The sequence below is a fragment of the Cheilinus undulatus genome, linkage group 12 (genome assembly GCF_018320785.1).
Source record: "Cheilinus undulatus linkage group 12, ASM1832078v1, whole genome shotgun sequence".
Classification (NCBI taxonomy): domain Eukaryota; kingdom Metazoa; phylum Chordata; class Actinopteri; order Labriformes; family Labridae; genus Cheilinus; species Cheilinus undulatus.
The window spans coordinates 34,658,869-34,674,139 of record NC_054876.1 but is presented as its reverse complement, the minus strand read 5'-3'; the positions used below and the strand labels follow the sequence as shown (position 1 = coordinate 34,674,139).

Below are 15,271 nucleotides of genomic sequence, written 5' to 3'. Positions count from 1 at the left end.
AGTTTCATTTGCAAGCTTGGCGAGCATTCCTGGAAATTAAGCAGGAAATGTCGGAGCACGGTAATAACAAGCGTGGGGGTGGATGATGATGTGTAGCCCTGCTGAAATTTGAATTTTCTACACTTGCCCCAGTGAAGCATGGAGGACTATTCTCTGAGGCTGGACATTTAAAAATGACTCATTTTCAGTGAGATTTGACTCTTAAAGTTTGGATTTTTGAGCTACAAGACATGGAAATGGTGTGTGTTTATCCAGTATGGAATTATGAAGAAGGGACGCCACTCTGAGTTAAAAGAGAAAGACTTTCAGACAATTTTATTGTTTCTTTGATTGCACCATACAAGCTGGACATAAATTTTAAAAAGTCAGCATTGTAGCAACATTAAATATCCCATTACAAACATCTTCGTCCCTTTAAAAAGTGTATAAAAACATAAAAAACAACCACACATCACTTGTACAGCACTCAGTAAAAATGGAGAAGAGCAACAGAGCTGGATCGTTTGGCAGCAACTGTTTAACTTGATCCGCCGGGAGAGACAGACGAGGCGTTTGGCACTGTCATTGGTCCACAACAGGTCGCAGAGAGGCTCCTGCCAGGTGGCACAGGGAGACATACACTGCATTGTGACAAATAAACAACCCTGCACTAGTCCCAGAGTAGAGACAGCAAGATGAAGGAGGACCCAACTGAGCCTCCTTTCACCCCGTTAGGCCGTCCCATGGCCATTCTTTTGTCATGAACCTCAAATACTGAGCCTCGACAACCAGCGATGAAAATAATGATATTGGTAAGGAACCAATATTGTGTGTGCAGGGTTTAAAAATTGGACTGAAAAGAAACTGTGGGCCTGATTTGCTGTAGGACTGCATGGAATTTGCGCCCGCTATCTGTGCAAATGACACAAAAAACGGTCCAATTCACAAAGTAAAAGCCACGGACTTAGCACCCATACAGTGCGCCTCAGTTTATGTACATCTAAATAGGCCTTTTGGCAGGTTTAAAATTGGCTCGTTTGTACACATACACTGTGAGATAGTATCTGTGTTGCACTGAATTACTTTTTTCTATGCATATCCAAATGACCCATTATGCAGTTACCTAGCACAAATTTGGCCCCTGTCTATGCAAATGAACATGTTGGCACAACATGTATTAGCTATGCTCAGTTAAGAGTTAAAATTTTGAAATTTGCTGCAAGATGGTGTTAACTGAGATGCACTAAACTGTCCCCCGTTTCTGTAAATTTACATGACACATTACATAGTCCATGTGGATGTCCCCTGTCTATGCAGCTGAATCTGGTTGCAAAATACCTCTGTTCTCCACGTACAGGGTGTTAACTTTTCCACCTTCTGCGCGTTGGTGGTATCTGCACCACACTAAATCCCAGTTAGTTTGTGTATATCTAAATGACCCATTATCTAGTCTTTTTGTGCAAAATTGGCTCCTGTCTATGCAACTGAACCTCAGTGCAAAAAACTTCTTTTAACCACATGCAGTCAGAGTGAAAATTTTACTACCCTCTGTGAGTTGGTGGTAACTGCGCTGCACTGAAATAAAATTACATGCATTTACACAATCCATATATTCAGTCAATTTGTACGAAATTGTCCCGTATATGCAGATGAACCAGATTGAAAATGACCTCTATTAGCCCCGCACAGTCTGAGTTATAACTTTACCATCTGCTGCAAGTTGGTGGTATCTGTGCCACACTAAATTCAATTCAGTTTATGTTTATCTAAATTATCCATTATCCTGTATTTTGTGCAGAATTGGCTTGTCTATGCAACTGAGCCTCACAAAAAAGCAACGTGCTGCGAGTTAGTGGTAACTGCCCTGCACTGAATTGCACCTCTGTTTACTTATATCTTCATGATCCATTTATTCAGTCAATTGGTGCAAAATTGGTGCCTGTCTATGTAAATAAACTTGCAAAATAACACTATAAGCTGCGCACATTGGAGTGAAAATTTTACCATGTGCTGCGAGTTGGCAGTAACTGCACCACATTATATTATAGTGTTGTCAAAAAGACATGCAGTTTCCACTGATGAAAACAAAGTTTGTCCTCTCTACGATGTGAATATAAATAATCTTGAAACAAAGTCAGTGAATATTACTATAACATTACTTCTGTTCTAAAAATTAGGGGTCTAATCAGTCCAGGGCTGCCACAGGTTAAACTCAGCATTTGCGTACCCACACAGGTGTGGGTGTTCTAGGGTTGTTCCAGCTGCAGGAAAGGTACAAAAGGCACCACACAGAGCAGAAAAATTCTAAAGGCTTCTTTGCTCTTGTATGTCATCAGCACGTTAAGCTTTGTGAATTGGACCTCAAAACAGAGCAGATAGCAGACACAGTTGATACCAGGGATCACCATCCATTTGTTCTGAATCAGGCCCTGCGTGAATGTATTTTGTGCATTTTTCACATGTTCAAATAAGTAGAAGTGTCAAACAAACAAGTGAATATGTGTGATAGTCATCAACACCCTGCTTATACAGATACATTTACAATTTTGGCATTTCCTTCCCACTAATAGTGTTTACAGTACTCCAAAAATAAAGAGAACACTGTTACATTCAAGCATCTCCATTTCTGTGCTTTGGGAGTGATAGCAAAAAGAGAGAGCCACCTTTGGAGCTCTCAATCCCATCAGCCCACTCTGCAGAGGCTCCATATTAGGCGTCCAATATCGTCCAGTGTGGCTGCTTTCGGGATGAAGATGAGTGGGCGTCAGTGTGGAGGATTACCTGACAGAGGGCGTGGTGGTCAGACGCAGGTGGCTGGGCTTGGTGGGGAGAGGGGGCTTGATGCTGCGGGAGGGGGTTTGTGTGGGGGGTGTGGATCCTTCAACACTGAATGTTTTCATCAGCTGAGCCACCCGGCCGCGCCCTGCGCAGGTCGGGGTGCTCTCTGATGACACAGCGCTCTCCCGTGGTATCTGACGAACGGTTTCTGATGAACCAACATCTGAAAAACAAAAAGGATCAGGATCAACTTTACGGTTTCTTCACCAGGGTAAAATGGCAGTTTTATGGCATCTCTCTGTGAACAAAAGCTACAATATGGCAAATGGTCAATATCTAAACACAGCAACAAAATAAAGCTATAAAAACTTGAAAAATCTTCCTTAAGTTGAAATTATGATCAGTTACATTTTATTTGGATGATGGTTGATTTAAAGCAATTACACTTCAGTATTTGAAGAGTGAAATTTTGAATTTCTCTTGAACTTCACTGCAATTATAGCAAAGGTTAAAGCTACTGTGTTAGTTTTGGGGGCCCCTCTAAATAAAATGATATTTTATTCACACACTTCTCCAATAACCTAACACAAAAAGAAAGCATGCTGCTTACTGGTAATGATTATATCATTAACAATAAAGCGTTTGCATAGAAATGATGAAAAAATGAACTTTTGATAAGCATGCTGAAAATTTTCACCTGACACTGAGTTAGTGGAAGAAATAACAAGCAATTAAATAAGAATAGAGAAATAATCAATATCCTTCTCATGACACAACAGCATTAATTTCAGTCTTTTTTAAAAGCAGATAAAGTTTTCAGACCCAGAGTGCAGAACTCCTCTCCTTAAACTTCACATTGCACTTTAAAAGACAGTTTACAGCTTACACTTTAATCCCAGCGAGGAAACTGAGTTTGCTTTTGTGAAATGGTGGAAATAAAATTAAAAGCCTAACTTGTATGAAGTCATTATTTTTCATTTGTAGTTTAAAAAAAAGAAAAAAGGGAAGACAGTCACTGAAAATCATAAATTGGACATTTTATTTGTAGACCACATTACACAACTCCTAAATGGCTTTTTTTAAGAAGTTAAATCTAGTTTGCTTATTTTTTTTAAAGGTGCCACCTTCTGTTAGTGTGTGAAAGTGTCTGCTTATACAACTCAAAAACAAACTGTCACCTTTGCACTGTGAGAGAAGGCAATTTCTATCCTTTTTCTTAATCTACTCTAAACAGTTCAACTATTGTATTATATGGACAAAAGTATTTGGCCACGCCTGTTAATTTCTGAATTCAGGTGTATAAAATCCAGCACCTAGCCATGCAGTCAAACATTTGTGATACAAAATGTGTCTTTCTGATGTGCTCAGTGATTTCAAGCATGGTACTGGGATGGATACCACTGTTGCAATAAGATGGTTCATGAAATTCATCCCAGCTGGATATTCCACGCTCATCTGAAAGTGATATTATTTAAAAAGTTTAAGTGTTTAGGAACAACAGCAACTCAGCCATGAAGCACAAAACCACGTAAAATCACAGAGCGGTGTCAACGACTGCTAAGGCGCGATAGGAGCTTTATGGAATATGTTTCTCTAGCTGAGCAGCTGCATTCAATGCAATGCCAAATGTCAGCTGGAGTGGTGTAAAGCACACCGGCACAAGACTGTGGAGCAGTGGAAACGCTTTCTGTGGAGCGATGAAACACGCTTCTTGGTTTTGCAGTCAAACTGGCGAGTCTAGGTTTGATGGATGCTGAGACGTCTCCTACCTGACTGCTTTGTCGCACCTTCATGCTTCAACAGACCAAGACATTTTGGACAATGCTATGCTTCCAACTTTGTGGCAGCAGTTTGAGGAACCCTTTTCTATTCCAGCATGGCTGTGCTCCAGTGCATGGAGCAAGGACTGTGAAGACATGGTTCGATGAGTTCATTGTGGAAGAACTTAACTGGCCCACACATAGCCCTGACCTCAACCCTACTGAGCACCTTTGGGATGAACTGGAATGGAGATTGTGCGCCAGGCCTTCTTGTCCAACATGCATCATGTATCTAAGTACAAAATATGTTGCATGTTGTTGTTATACTCTTGTAACAGCTGCTAACTGCAAGAGCACTGGTAGCATAGGAACTGTGCGATGTAGCATTAGTTTGATCTAGAAAATGAGGATAAAATTCAGAGACTATACTCGCATATAAGTAAAGCATTTAGTGTCAATATTCAGCACAGGAATGTGGAAGTTAACTGCAAAATGACTGGAGGCCTGTGATAGCAATGCTAATGTTGGCCACATTCTGTAAAAAAGTTGCACTGTTATGGTGCGATAGGATTGGACACTGTACGTCTAGGAACATCACTAGAATTAAATTGGAAACGGTATCATATGAACGTGTTAGCTCAAATCCGTGATGAAGAGGAGAACTTTCAGGGGTCATGGGACCATGTTTTTGCTGAAATGACTGGCACACCGAAGATATGTTGTATTTCTGGAACTACTTGGCTCATTTGGAGGTTTTGAAAGTACAAACTTCACCACCAGGCTTTGGTATTTTGTCAGTTGAAGTAATTATACTGTCTGTCTGAGCCTCTGGTTGCATTAAAACCTTGATAACAAAAGGAAATGTGTTAACTCCATAAACATTCAACACATGCTAAAGCTGTGAAGGCAGAAGTTCAGCTCCTCTGCTCCTCTTGATCATTTCCCCTCTCCAGATACTGTGCATACATTTTCCTTCACTCATTTCTACCTCCTTTGCCTCCTTTTCACTGGCCTCCCTTTATCCCCTCTCTGCTTGAGCAGAGGTCATCCTCAGTGGAAGTGAAGTAGGGACACAGCTGGGTGTAGGAGCTGTGTGTGTATGTGTGCTGGGATTGGAAGAGGGTGTAATTGAGGGAGGAATGGAGGGAACAGGAGTAACGGAGGGGAGGGTAGGAGGGAGGGAGGGCCACAGGGACGGCAATGGAGAGCAGACAGACGCTGCTCAGACACCAGAAGGCTTGAGGAGCCACATATTTTTAGCGTCATCCCCGGGGGACAGAGATATGTGAGAGCGCTGGCGTGCACGGCTGCAGAAGCTCACACAGAAACACACACTAACACAAAATCAAGTAAAAACATGCACAAGCACACACAACCAGCCTCTAACAGTTGAATTTCAAAAGGACACACTCCCGTTCTCATGTTACATTCAGGTGCGTGCATGCTCACACACAAGCGTGCACCTTTGCACACCCTCCTGCACATGGATTCAGTCACGCATGCACCTATCTCTCTCTCTCTCTCTCACACCGAGGCGTAGCGGACACACATACACAGAGGTGAGGTACAGCCAAAACCGCACAGGCACTCCTGGGGCCGGGGAACCTTTAAAGCTTCTTGATGTCTTGCAGGCATAAAAAGGAGAGACCTAAAGTAGCCTTTAAGCTTGTGTTATTGTTTATTGTTGTTTACTCTCCTTTCTCTCTCTCCTTTCTCTCTCTTCTTTCTCTCCCCGTGGCTCTAACACCTCCCTCCGCCCTCCCTCTTCATCTCTTCCTCTCTCCCTGCCTTGCCCTGCCTTCCTCTGCCCCCTGACCCGCGGTTCCTGTGTTAATGTCCTCTCGCCGCGCTGCGTGGGCTTGCCTCTGATTGTCTCGTTGTGTTGTGTGGTCACCACGGAAACCTTGGATAGGCTCCAGCAATTGAGGCTGACACACATTCAGGCACGCACCGAGCACACACACACACACACACACACACACACAGAGGCACACACACACTCATGGTCAGAGAGTTTTTTGAGCTCAGAGCCTCGGTGCAGGTCTGAGAGGAATGCTTAATAGAGAGACACGGAGATAGCAGGAGTGAAGAAGGAGTGTTAGTTTATGGGTGGAGACTTTTATGTATCCTAAGCACAACATGTGTGCTTAATATAAATCAAGGGTCATCAACTACATCTGTACAAAGGCCAGACATTGAAGGGGCTGGACTTTCAAATAACCTACAATAACATGAATATTTTGGTCTAGTTAACATATATTTGTATTAGTATGTGCATTTCCTTTCAAAATGTCCATGTTTTTTTGGCATTTACAGTGACATCAGTCTCTGCTGCCTGTACTGCAGTCAGCCACAAGGGGTCGATTGAGATATTTAGCTATGTATTTCTGGGGCTGTCGTGCTGTCTATTATTTATTTTCATTCTCAGGCAGGGAAAAGTTAACACAAAAAACTGCAGATTTATTCATCCTGCATCATATTTTCAAATAATGGCTGATAGGTAGACTTCTGTCAAAACGGCTAAAATGTGAAGTCATTCCTGAATCAGCTGTTTTATTATGAATTCCTTATAAAGTTGATTTAATAGCTGTATGGATTTAAGACAAAAGATACCCTAATAAACCCAAATACCTTTTTTCCTTCTCGCATTTTCTGAATTTAACCCTCCCAGCCCTCAGCTATTTTTAAATATGTTGTCTCACCTGGACTTATTGTCTTAAAAAGCTTGTAAGACGTCAACCCTGTGGTGCACAGACAATTTTTAAACATCCTTTTCTTCAGGACAACCTGGCTTCTATGAATATGTAGACAAAAGAGAAAACAAAAATTAAGACTCAAAGAAACTTGCTCTTCCATTTCTTGGGGACCAAAAAGCAAAAAAAAAAAAAAAAAAAAAACATTCTGTCACCAAAAAAAAGTCAAAATATTGACATATTAACAAAAAAGTCCTTGTGCTTCTTTGTGTTAGCTGAATTTGTGCCATTTCTTAAAGCAGTTCCTGTCTGAAGAAACACAGAGGGACACATCACAGGCTCTCTGTCTCTCTTTCTCTTAATTATGAGCTATTCAGGCCATCTCCACCAGCTTCTTAGTGTTAAGGCATGCGCACTTTAATACAGCATGATACAATGAATAAACAGTCTGCCAGTGGTTGACAGCTCATCACAAAGCATTCTGGGAAAACAATATGGTGGTTAGCATGAGCAACTAAGGGGGCAAATGATAAAAAAAATGACTAAAAATTGATATAAGGACGTTCAGTGTCAGAGTTACTGATGTGGATATAATGTTTCAAGAACCTGAAAAGTCACTCAAGGTCCAAGCTTGTGAGAAAAAAATTCTGTAATGGATTCAAAGGCATCGATAGTGTCGCTGGTATGGCACAATGGCTAGATTCAAGAGGGGGAAAAAGCAAGAAGTTTACAGTTACAGTTTATAGTTTAAAGGTAATTAACTTCTCATAACCTGTGTTTGTTCTTGTCAAATATTACAATGTTGGTCTCAGAGGGATGAGTACAGTTAATGCTTCTGTAAAAGTATATAAAGTTCACCACCCCAGGGCTCTCAACCAAAATGATAACAAAAATAAGGAACATTTAACGAGGAGGGGACTCATGGGAATGATGCCCTACTACTCCAATTAATCTATCTATAAATCAGCAAAACACTGTTTTTGTTTCCTGGATGAAATTTTAGAGGGAGAAAACTTAAAAAGTGGCTTTCCTGGTTTTCTTCAAGGGTTATAAAGCACTCACAGCACCAAGTCAGAAGGTACTGTCATTTCAACACTTTTCCTCCCTCATAATGTGAAATTCATCCAAGAAACCATAACAACAGATTATTTTTTTGTTAAAACTAGGGCTGAATTAGGGATGCATGGTATTGGATTTTTGCCGATATTCAATATGCCGATATTTTAAAACTCATTTGGGGCAATACCGATATTTAATTACATTTTTTCCACTGGAAAAAACACCAATTACATTCTGTACTACATTTCTTTTTCAATATTGGTAGTCTATTTTTTAGAAACAGACAAAACATTTGACATCACTAAGACACCAAACGAAATGCTTTATTGTCATGAGTATTTACATAGCTGGTTTGCTTGATTCATGCATTAAAGGTGTTGATGTCAGGATTTTGCAAAATGTCAAAGAAGAATTTGAATGGGAAATTTACTGCAAAACATCATTGTAATCCGATGTTGATTTATTTTAGATTATATACCCATATATACATGCAGTCAAGACCTAAAACTTAAGCCCTTTAAACAAACTTTAAACTGTAAGGAATCAGGATGAACTATGAAGACTTTATCTGATGTACATCTGTTGGTTCTGCTGAAAACTCCCCCAACTTTTTCATACTTACGGTCAATATTTACAGACGATACAGGCTGATATTCACAGCAGATATATTGGTTTGAAATATCTGCTGAAATATTCATCTCTGACAATACCAATAATTAACTAATAAGCTAATATCTACCAGTACTAAGGATGCTCCCAGGTTTCTTTTAGCAGTTCAGCTAAACACACCTATTTGAAATCAATTTAACTGATTAGTCTAAAAATGAGAAAATAATGTGAAAACAGCCAAATTCAACACAGGGTCATTGTGCCAGCTGGTATGATTTTAGCCTGATTTGTTGTGTAGAGCGTGGCTAGGGTTAGCAGCTAGCTCTGCCAGCCTCCATTCCTCTTTGCAGATTAATATTGTGTTTGATATGCTGCCTCTTTTCACCTCAGTTGAGTAGTAATGAGTATAACCCTCGACAGCCTGCGTACCACTTAATTTCCATTTTCTAGCTCAGAAAAGTGTCATTCCGAGAAGTGCTGACAGGAAAGCCTCGGCCATTAACTGAAGCTACAGTGGCTACTAGTGGCAGGAGTTTTTATTACAGTTTTAACAGAGCATTTGACTGGGATTTCTGGCCTGTGGTATTAGAAAATGATTAGTTTAGCTGACTAATAAATCTTGCACTGGTCAATACTGATATCATGGTGATAATATCGTGCATTCCAAATTATTATTATTCAGATGAGTGCCCTATATAGTCAACTACAGACAGGTCACTGCAAAAGGAACAGGGAGTAGGGAGTGAGTGTGTGGTTTCAGATGTAATCCATGACCAGACATGGACCATTACAACCAGAAAAAGTGATTATTTTTTGTCTTTGAAAAGTTTTGGTCTTATTTGAGGTAATGTCAGTGTCAGCTAAAAGTATATATGTAACATAACGTGAGATATTTTAGCTTGAAAAATTCTCCATATTGCACCTTTAAGGAAAACTTAAACACCTTCCCATGGGAACCTGACTAACCTGTCCGAACACACCCATGAAAAATGCTCAGACCCCACGCCTTTCTGCCTGAAACTCTCCACAGCAGCTGCACCCTCAGCTCCGTCAGCAGAAACAGTCATTAAAAGCTACCTGTGAAAAAAACACACCTATTAAAATGAAAGAGAATCTCAGCATTAAATCACTCGTCAAGATTGATTAAGCTCCCATTCGAGCTTTCGTACGCCACTCCTCACATCTCAGGCTGGCTCATAAAACGTACAGGGAGGACAAAGAGGAAGGGGTGGGAAGCCGTGTCACTGACCAGGCTAGCACAAAAATTAAAGACCAATCTATCTCTTTAAAGACCTCCACGTCTCTGACAGAAAGAGCCGAGGAAGAGGGGGGTAGTGGGAGGGGGGCCAAAGTGGGGCAGAGGGCAGAATTCCCAAGCAGCGTGTCTGCGGACTGAAGGGCAGGGAGGAGAGGAGTTGTTGTGTTGTGTGTCTCTGTGTGTGATGGTGTAGTGGTGGTGGTAGGGGGGGCCTCCTGTGTGTGTGTGTGTGTGCGTGTGGGGGGGGGGGGGGGGCGGGGCGGGGGGCCCCTGTCACTTATCAGCTCTGGCTGAGCGTCGCCCAGGGCTAGAGTCGGGAAGCAGCGCAGGAATGTGTGTCCTTCCCTCTGAAGGTGAAGAGAGAGGGGAGGAAAAGCCGACCGACAGACAGGGCAGGATTTACAAACACAGATACACACATATATGAACACACCCTGCCAGCTGCCAGAGATTGATACACTTTCACGCTCACATGTGCTCAAATCATGTGAGACAGCACACACGCAAACAGCGCATGTTTCTTCAGCTCAAGGGTCAGCTCTACGTTCATCCCATTTCCTTTTAGTCTAATATCCTTAATCTTGCCAAAAACATCATTTTAATGTTGTTTCTATGTTGATGACACTTAAAAAAAAACCTTTGAGTGATCATTTTCACTATAGATTTCAAATAAAAAAAACATCTAGCCATTGTTACCCTTTTTACTTTAAAGTGTTGGTTTAAACTAACTTTCATGTAGAATTGTGACATTTTTAATGATTATTTTTCCTGCTTTAAGAGGACACAAGCTATTGCTGTTTGTAGATAATTTAGTCAGTTTACAACACTGATGACATTAACAGGCTTCTGGTAGAGGTAAGTGCTGTGACAATGTTGTTTTACATAAGTGACAGGGATGCTCAGTATTAATCAGTATGATATTGGTATTGGTAGATATTAGCTTAAATAGTCTGCAGCCTTCGATCCTCGGGTGGGGGGCTTCCTGGTTGTTCCAAAGTGGAGACTTAGAACTAAAGGTGATAGGGCTTTTTCCATCAGGATTGCTCGAATTTGGAACAGCCTCCTTGAGTTGCATGTTTTAGCCTTGGTACTGGCTAAAACTATGTTGTAAATATCGGCATATCTGATATCGGCAAAAATCTAATGTTGTGAATCCCTAGTAGGTAAATTTTATTTAATGCTGCTTTGTTAAATTGCTGCAAAGAAATTGCATAAATATTCACCCCCCCTTCAAGTTAGTATTAAGTACATGCACATTTGGCTGCAATCACAACACTGAGTCTGTGGATAGGTCTCAATCAGACTTGAACATCTGGACGATGCAGTTTTACCCTATTGCAAAACTGCTCAACCTCAGTCAGGCTGCACTTGAATCAGGTGTGAATTGCCCTTTTTACATACAGTCAAAATTCTCTATTGTATCACTCCTTTTAAATCACATATTTTTATTTAATTGACATTACTTCATAGAAATCTGTTTTCACTTTGACATTAAAGAGGTTTTTTTATGTATATTTTTAGTAAAAAAAAGCCAAATTATATTGACCGTGACTGATTTAAAAAATCAGTAAAAGGGTGATACATTCAAGGTGGTGAATACTTTTTGAAGGCACTGTATATTAAAAGAAGATAAAATCTCTGTTGTTATAATGATCAATAGTGCCCTTTAGACCCCCCCCCCCAAAAAAAAAGAAATCGCTTCAGTGTTTTAAAAAGACAGGTGCGTAGAAGATAGACAAATCCATCAATAATTGCAAGCACACTTTTGCGCACCAAAAAGTTGACCATCATATTGGTGTAATTTAGAAAGTGTGAAAGAGTTTGCCTGAAAAACTAATAATTAAAAAGAAATAACCTTATATTGTGTGCCAGTTTTCATCAGACTTTTTTTTGTACCATTGTACAAAAGAGGTTGAAGTTGTTTATTTTTTTGGCATTATAGTGAAGTTTGAAATTCTGGTAAAGTGACAACCCTGCTGCTTATAACTTTGAAGTCAGTCAGTTTCAATTCTAAATCCAAAATTTAATAATTTGGAGACACATTTTATCCTGATGACTCTAGTAAAACAAAACCAAACTCTTGTCATCCGATGTCATATTCAGCCTCTTATATTCTCAAGTGTTTTTACTCAGGCAGTTAAATATCTCATTCAACTCCAGTGGCACTTGTAAACACACTTACACGTCACTTATGTGATTATTAAGGTCTTTTACAAGTGTCCCGAGGTTCTCATTATTACTAACATTCAAAAGAAAACAGCTGTATCATGATCATTATTGTATAGTGGCTCCTCTCCTCCCTGAAGGACCAGCTTCCTGCCATTGTTGAGGACAGATATCTGCCCATATTTGTTTAGAGCCAAGATGCATTTATTTAAATCTGAGTTCAGCTCACCCTAACAGATGTTTCTTTTTCTGTGTTTTTTTCTTACATTTGTTGGTCATTCACTGCCATGATGAGGCTAAATTCAAACAGATGCTCACTATTGCTTTGAGGACCAACCAACAGTCACAGGGTGACAGAAAATAGAAGTTTTATTTATCAAACCCTGTTTAATGTAAAATACACTGCATTATCTCTTACTGCATTACTGTATCTTAGGTACTGTAAGAAACTCACTGTGGTAAAATGCCATACCTCATATGTATATTTGGACTAATTAATCTACTAACCATGACTTAAATCACTGTGGTAATATACCTTGCTTTCTATGCATATTTGCAATAAAACATCTACTAACCGTGACTTGAATCACTGTGGTAATCTGCCTTACCTCATAAGCACAAGCACTATTTAATAAATTAACCTTGACTTAAATCACTGCGGTAAAATGGCTAACCTCATATCTGCTCTAATTAATCTACTAACTGTAACTTCAACCATAATGGTAAAATGCATCAACATATATGCACATTGCACTAAATAAACCATTTAACTGCTACTTAAATCACTGTGGTGGTAAAATTGCTTAATTTACTTTAATCCATTCACCATTCTCAAATGTTGTAAGAAATTAACTACGCCACTGTAACTCAATACTGTAAGAAGGCTCTCTGTAGCAAAAATGCCTCCTCTCAAAAGTACATGCACAAAATAATCTATTAACTATTACTTAAATCACTGAAGTAAATGCCTCTCCTCATATGCATATCTGCACTCATAAATATATTAACTGTTACTTAAATCCCTGCAGTAAAATGCCTTACCTCATATGCATATCTGCACTCAATTTATCAACTGTTACTCAAATCACTGCGGTAAAATGCCTCACCTCATATGCATATCTGCAGTCTTTAATTTATTAACTGTTACTCAAATCATTGCGGTAAAATGCCTCACCTTATATGCATATCTGCACTAAATGATCCATTTATGGTACCACATACTAATTTAATGTATTTACTGTACTCAAATGCTGTAATTAATAAATATATTCCCTGTAACTTAAATTATTTTAAAGAGCTTTCGGTGGTAAAATGCCTCCTCTCATATGCACACTTTAACTAATCAAGTATCCTAGCTTATCATACCTCATGTAAATCTGCCCACACCCTCACATTTATACTTCTGATCAATTCTAGTCAGCATTCTCGCACCCTTTGCACATCTTGAAACATTACTATCAATGAACCCAGACTTCTATATACAAGTAAAAACATACTAACAAGAGCATGTACATATTCAGCTGTAACTTTTTTGTGCAGTTTTTGTTCTTGTAGAGGCTAAAATGCATTTTTGTTGTTAATTGTATAAAGGCTGCAAAGGTGTTGAATTTTTCTGTTTTAAATTCTATATTAACTTTTGGTTATTGTATACATTTTAAGTTTGTGTAAATTTGTTTTGATTAATATGGGGGGATGTCAAATGTAAGAGATGTCTCATGTCATGTTTGTTAGCTGCTACTCCATACCTTGAATTGCAGTATCTAATACAGCATCTATCCATCTGTCTGTCTGTCATAATGTATTACCATTATAAAAACCATTGCAGCAGTCTTTGGTTATGATATCAAATATTCTCCTCAATTTAATTCGACATCTTTGCACTATCTCAAATATTTTGCAGTGTGATGACATTACTGAAAAAAGTGTTAGCCTTCTGTGTTTGGCTTTAGGAGTGATTTGCCCTGGCTTAAAAGAAAACACTATGATATACTGCATGGAACTTTGTGAGAAAAAAATCAATTAAAAGCAAGAGTGGGAAAAACAGATCTTTTCTTCCCATTCAGCTGTTGTCAAAAAAGTGCTAGAAAACATGCAGGGAGAAGAAAACGAGAACTCAACCTTGAGGAACTTTCTGTCTGAGACTGTAGTGTGTGATTTCCTGAAAGAAATGATCCACATTGGCGGATTTTATTGTTGAGCTGACAATAAATAGAATTCTGCAATTATTTCACACTACAGAAGTTAAGGATGGCATTGACCCTGCCACCCTCTTAATCACTGTTGCTTTTATTTTTTATGAGCCACAAAGAGAAACAGTTTTGACTCTCAAACGGAGAGAAGCCTTTCAGCTCTCCAAAAAATGTTCAAAACTGATGAAAAAGCATTGTACCAAAGTTTCCTCTTTTAATTCAACTCTGAAAAAAAAAGTTGTGCAGTACTTTCTGACTTCCACAAACTGTTGCTGAGTGTAAGAGGAGGAAATGTGCTGTAGGATGAATGTAATTCCAGCAGAGGGACCCTATGGAGACCAGCTTTTCTTTACAACTGCATGTTTCATTCCTACAGTGTCATTGTTTTCCACTGGATGGTGCTAACTTCACCCTTGCACTCCCCATTCTTCTGCATAACTGGGTCACTGTAAAGTGAATGAGTATTGGGTCAATTCATGAAATAGGGTGCTGTGTTCAGACAGAAAGCCTAGAAATGGTACTTGGTAATCAATAAGAGTCAAACAGGATGATATCTGCACAATATATTGTGACAAGACTCAATAATATCTTTGTTAAAGCCCAAGATATCTTAAACAAGAACCTGAAAGTGTTCCTACTATTTAAAAAAAATTTCGAAAGAGGTGCAGAAAAGCAAAGACAATAAAAGAGAGGCTTAAGATGGGTTTGTCAAAGCTGATAAAATATGAGCGCTGTCAAATGCTGCTAATGTACAGTGTTGTGAAAAAGTATTTGCCCCTT

General features: G+C 39.4%; 1 protein-coding gene across 1 annotated transcript in view; it reads right to left on the bottom strand.

Moving 5' to 3' along the window:
* Positions 1 to 288: 288 nt before the first annotated feature.
* zgc:100829 (uncharacterized protein LOC445149 homolog) overlaps positions 289 to 15,271 on the bottom strand; it is a 40,765-nt gene continuing 25,782 nt past the window's right edge. The window contains exon 8 of the mRNA XM_041802235.1: positions 289 to 2,980. Coding sequence (XP_041658169.1) covers positions 2,757 to 2,980 — 224 coding nt within the window. The 3' untranslated portion in view covers positions 289 to 2,756. The remainder of the gene's footprint in view (positions 2,981 to 15,271) is intronic.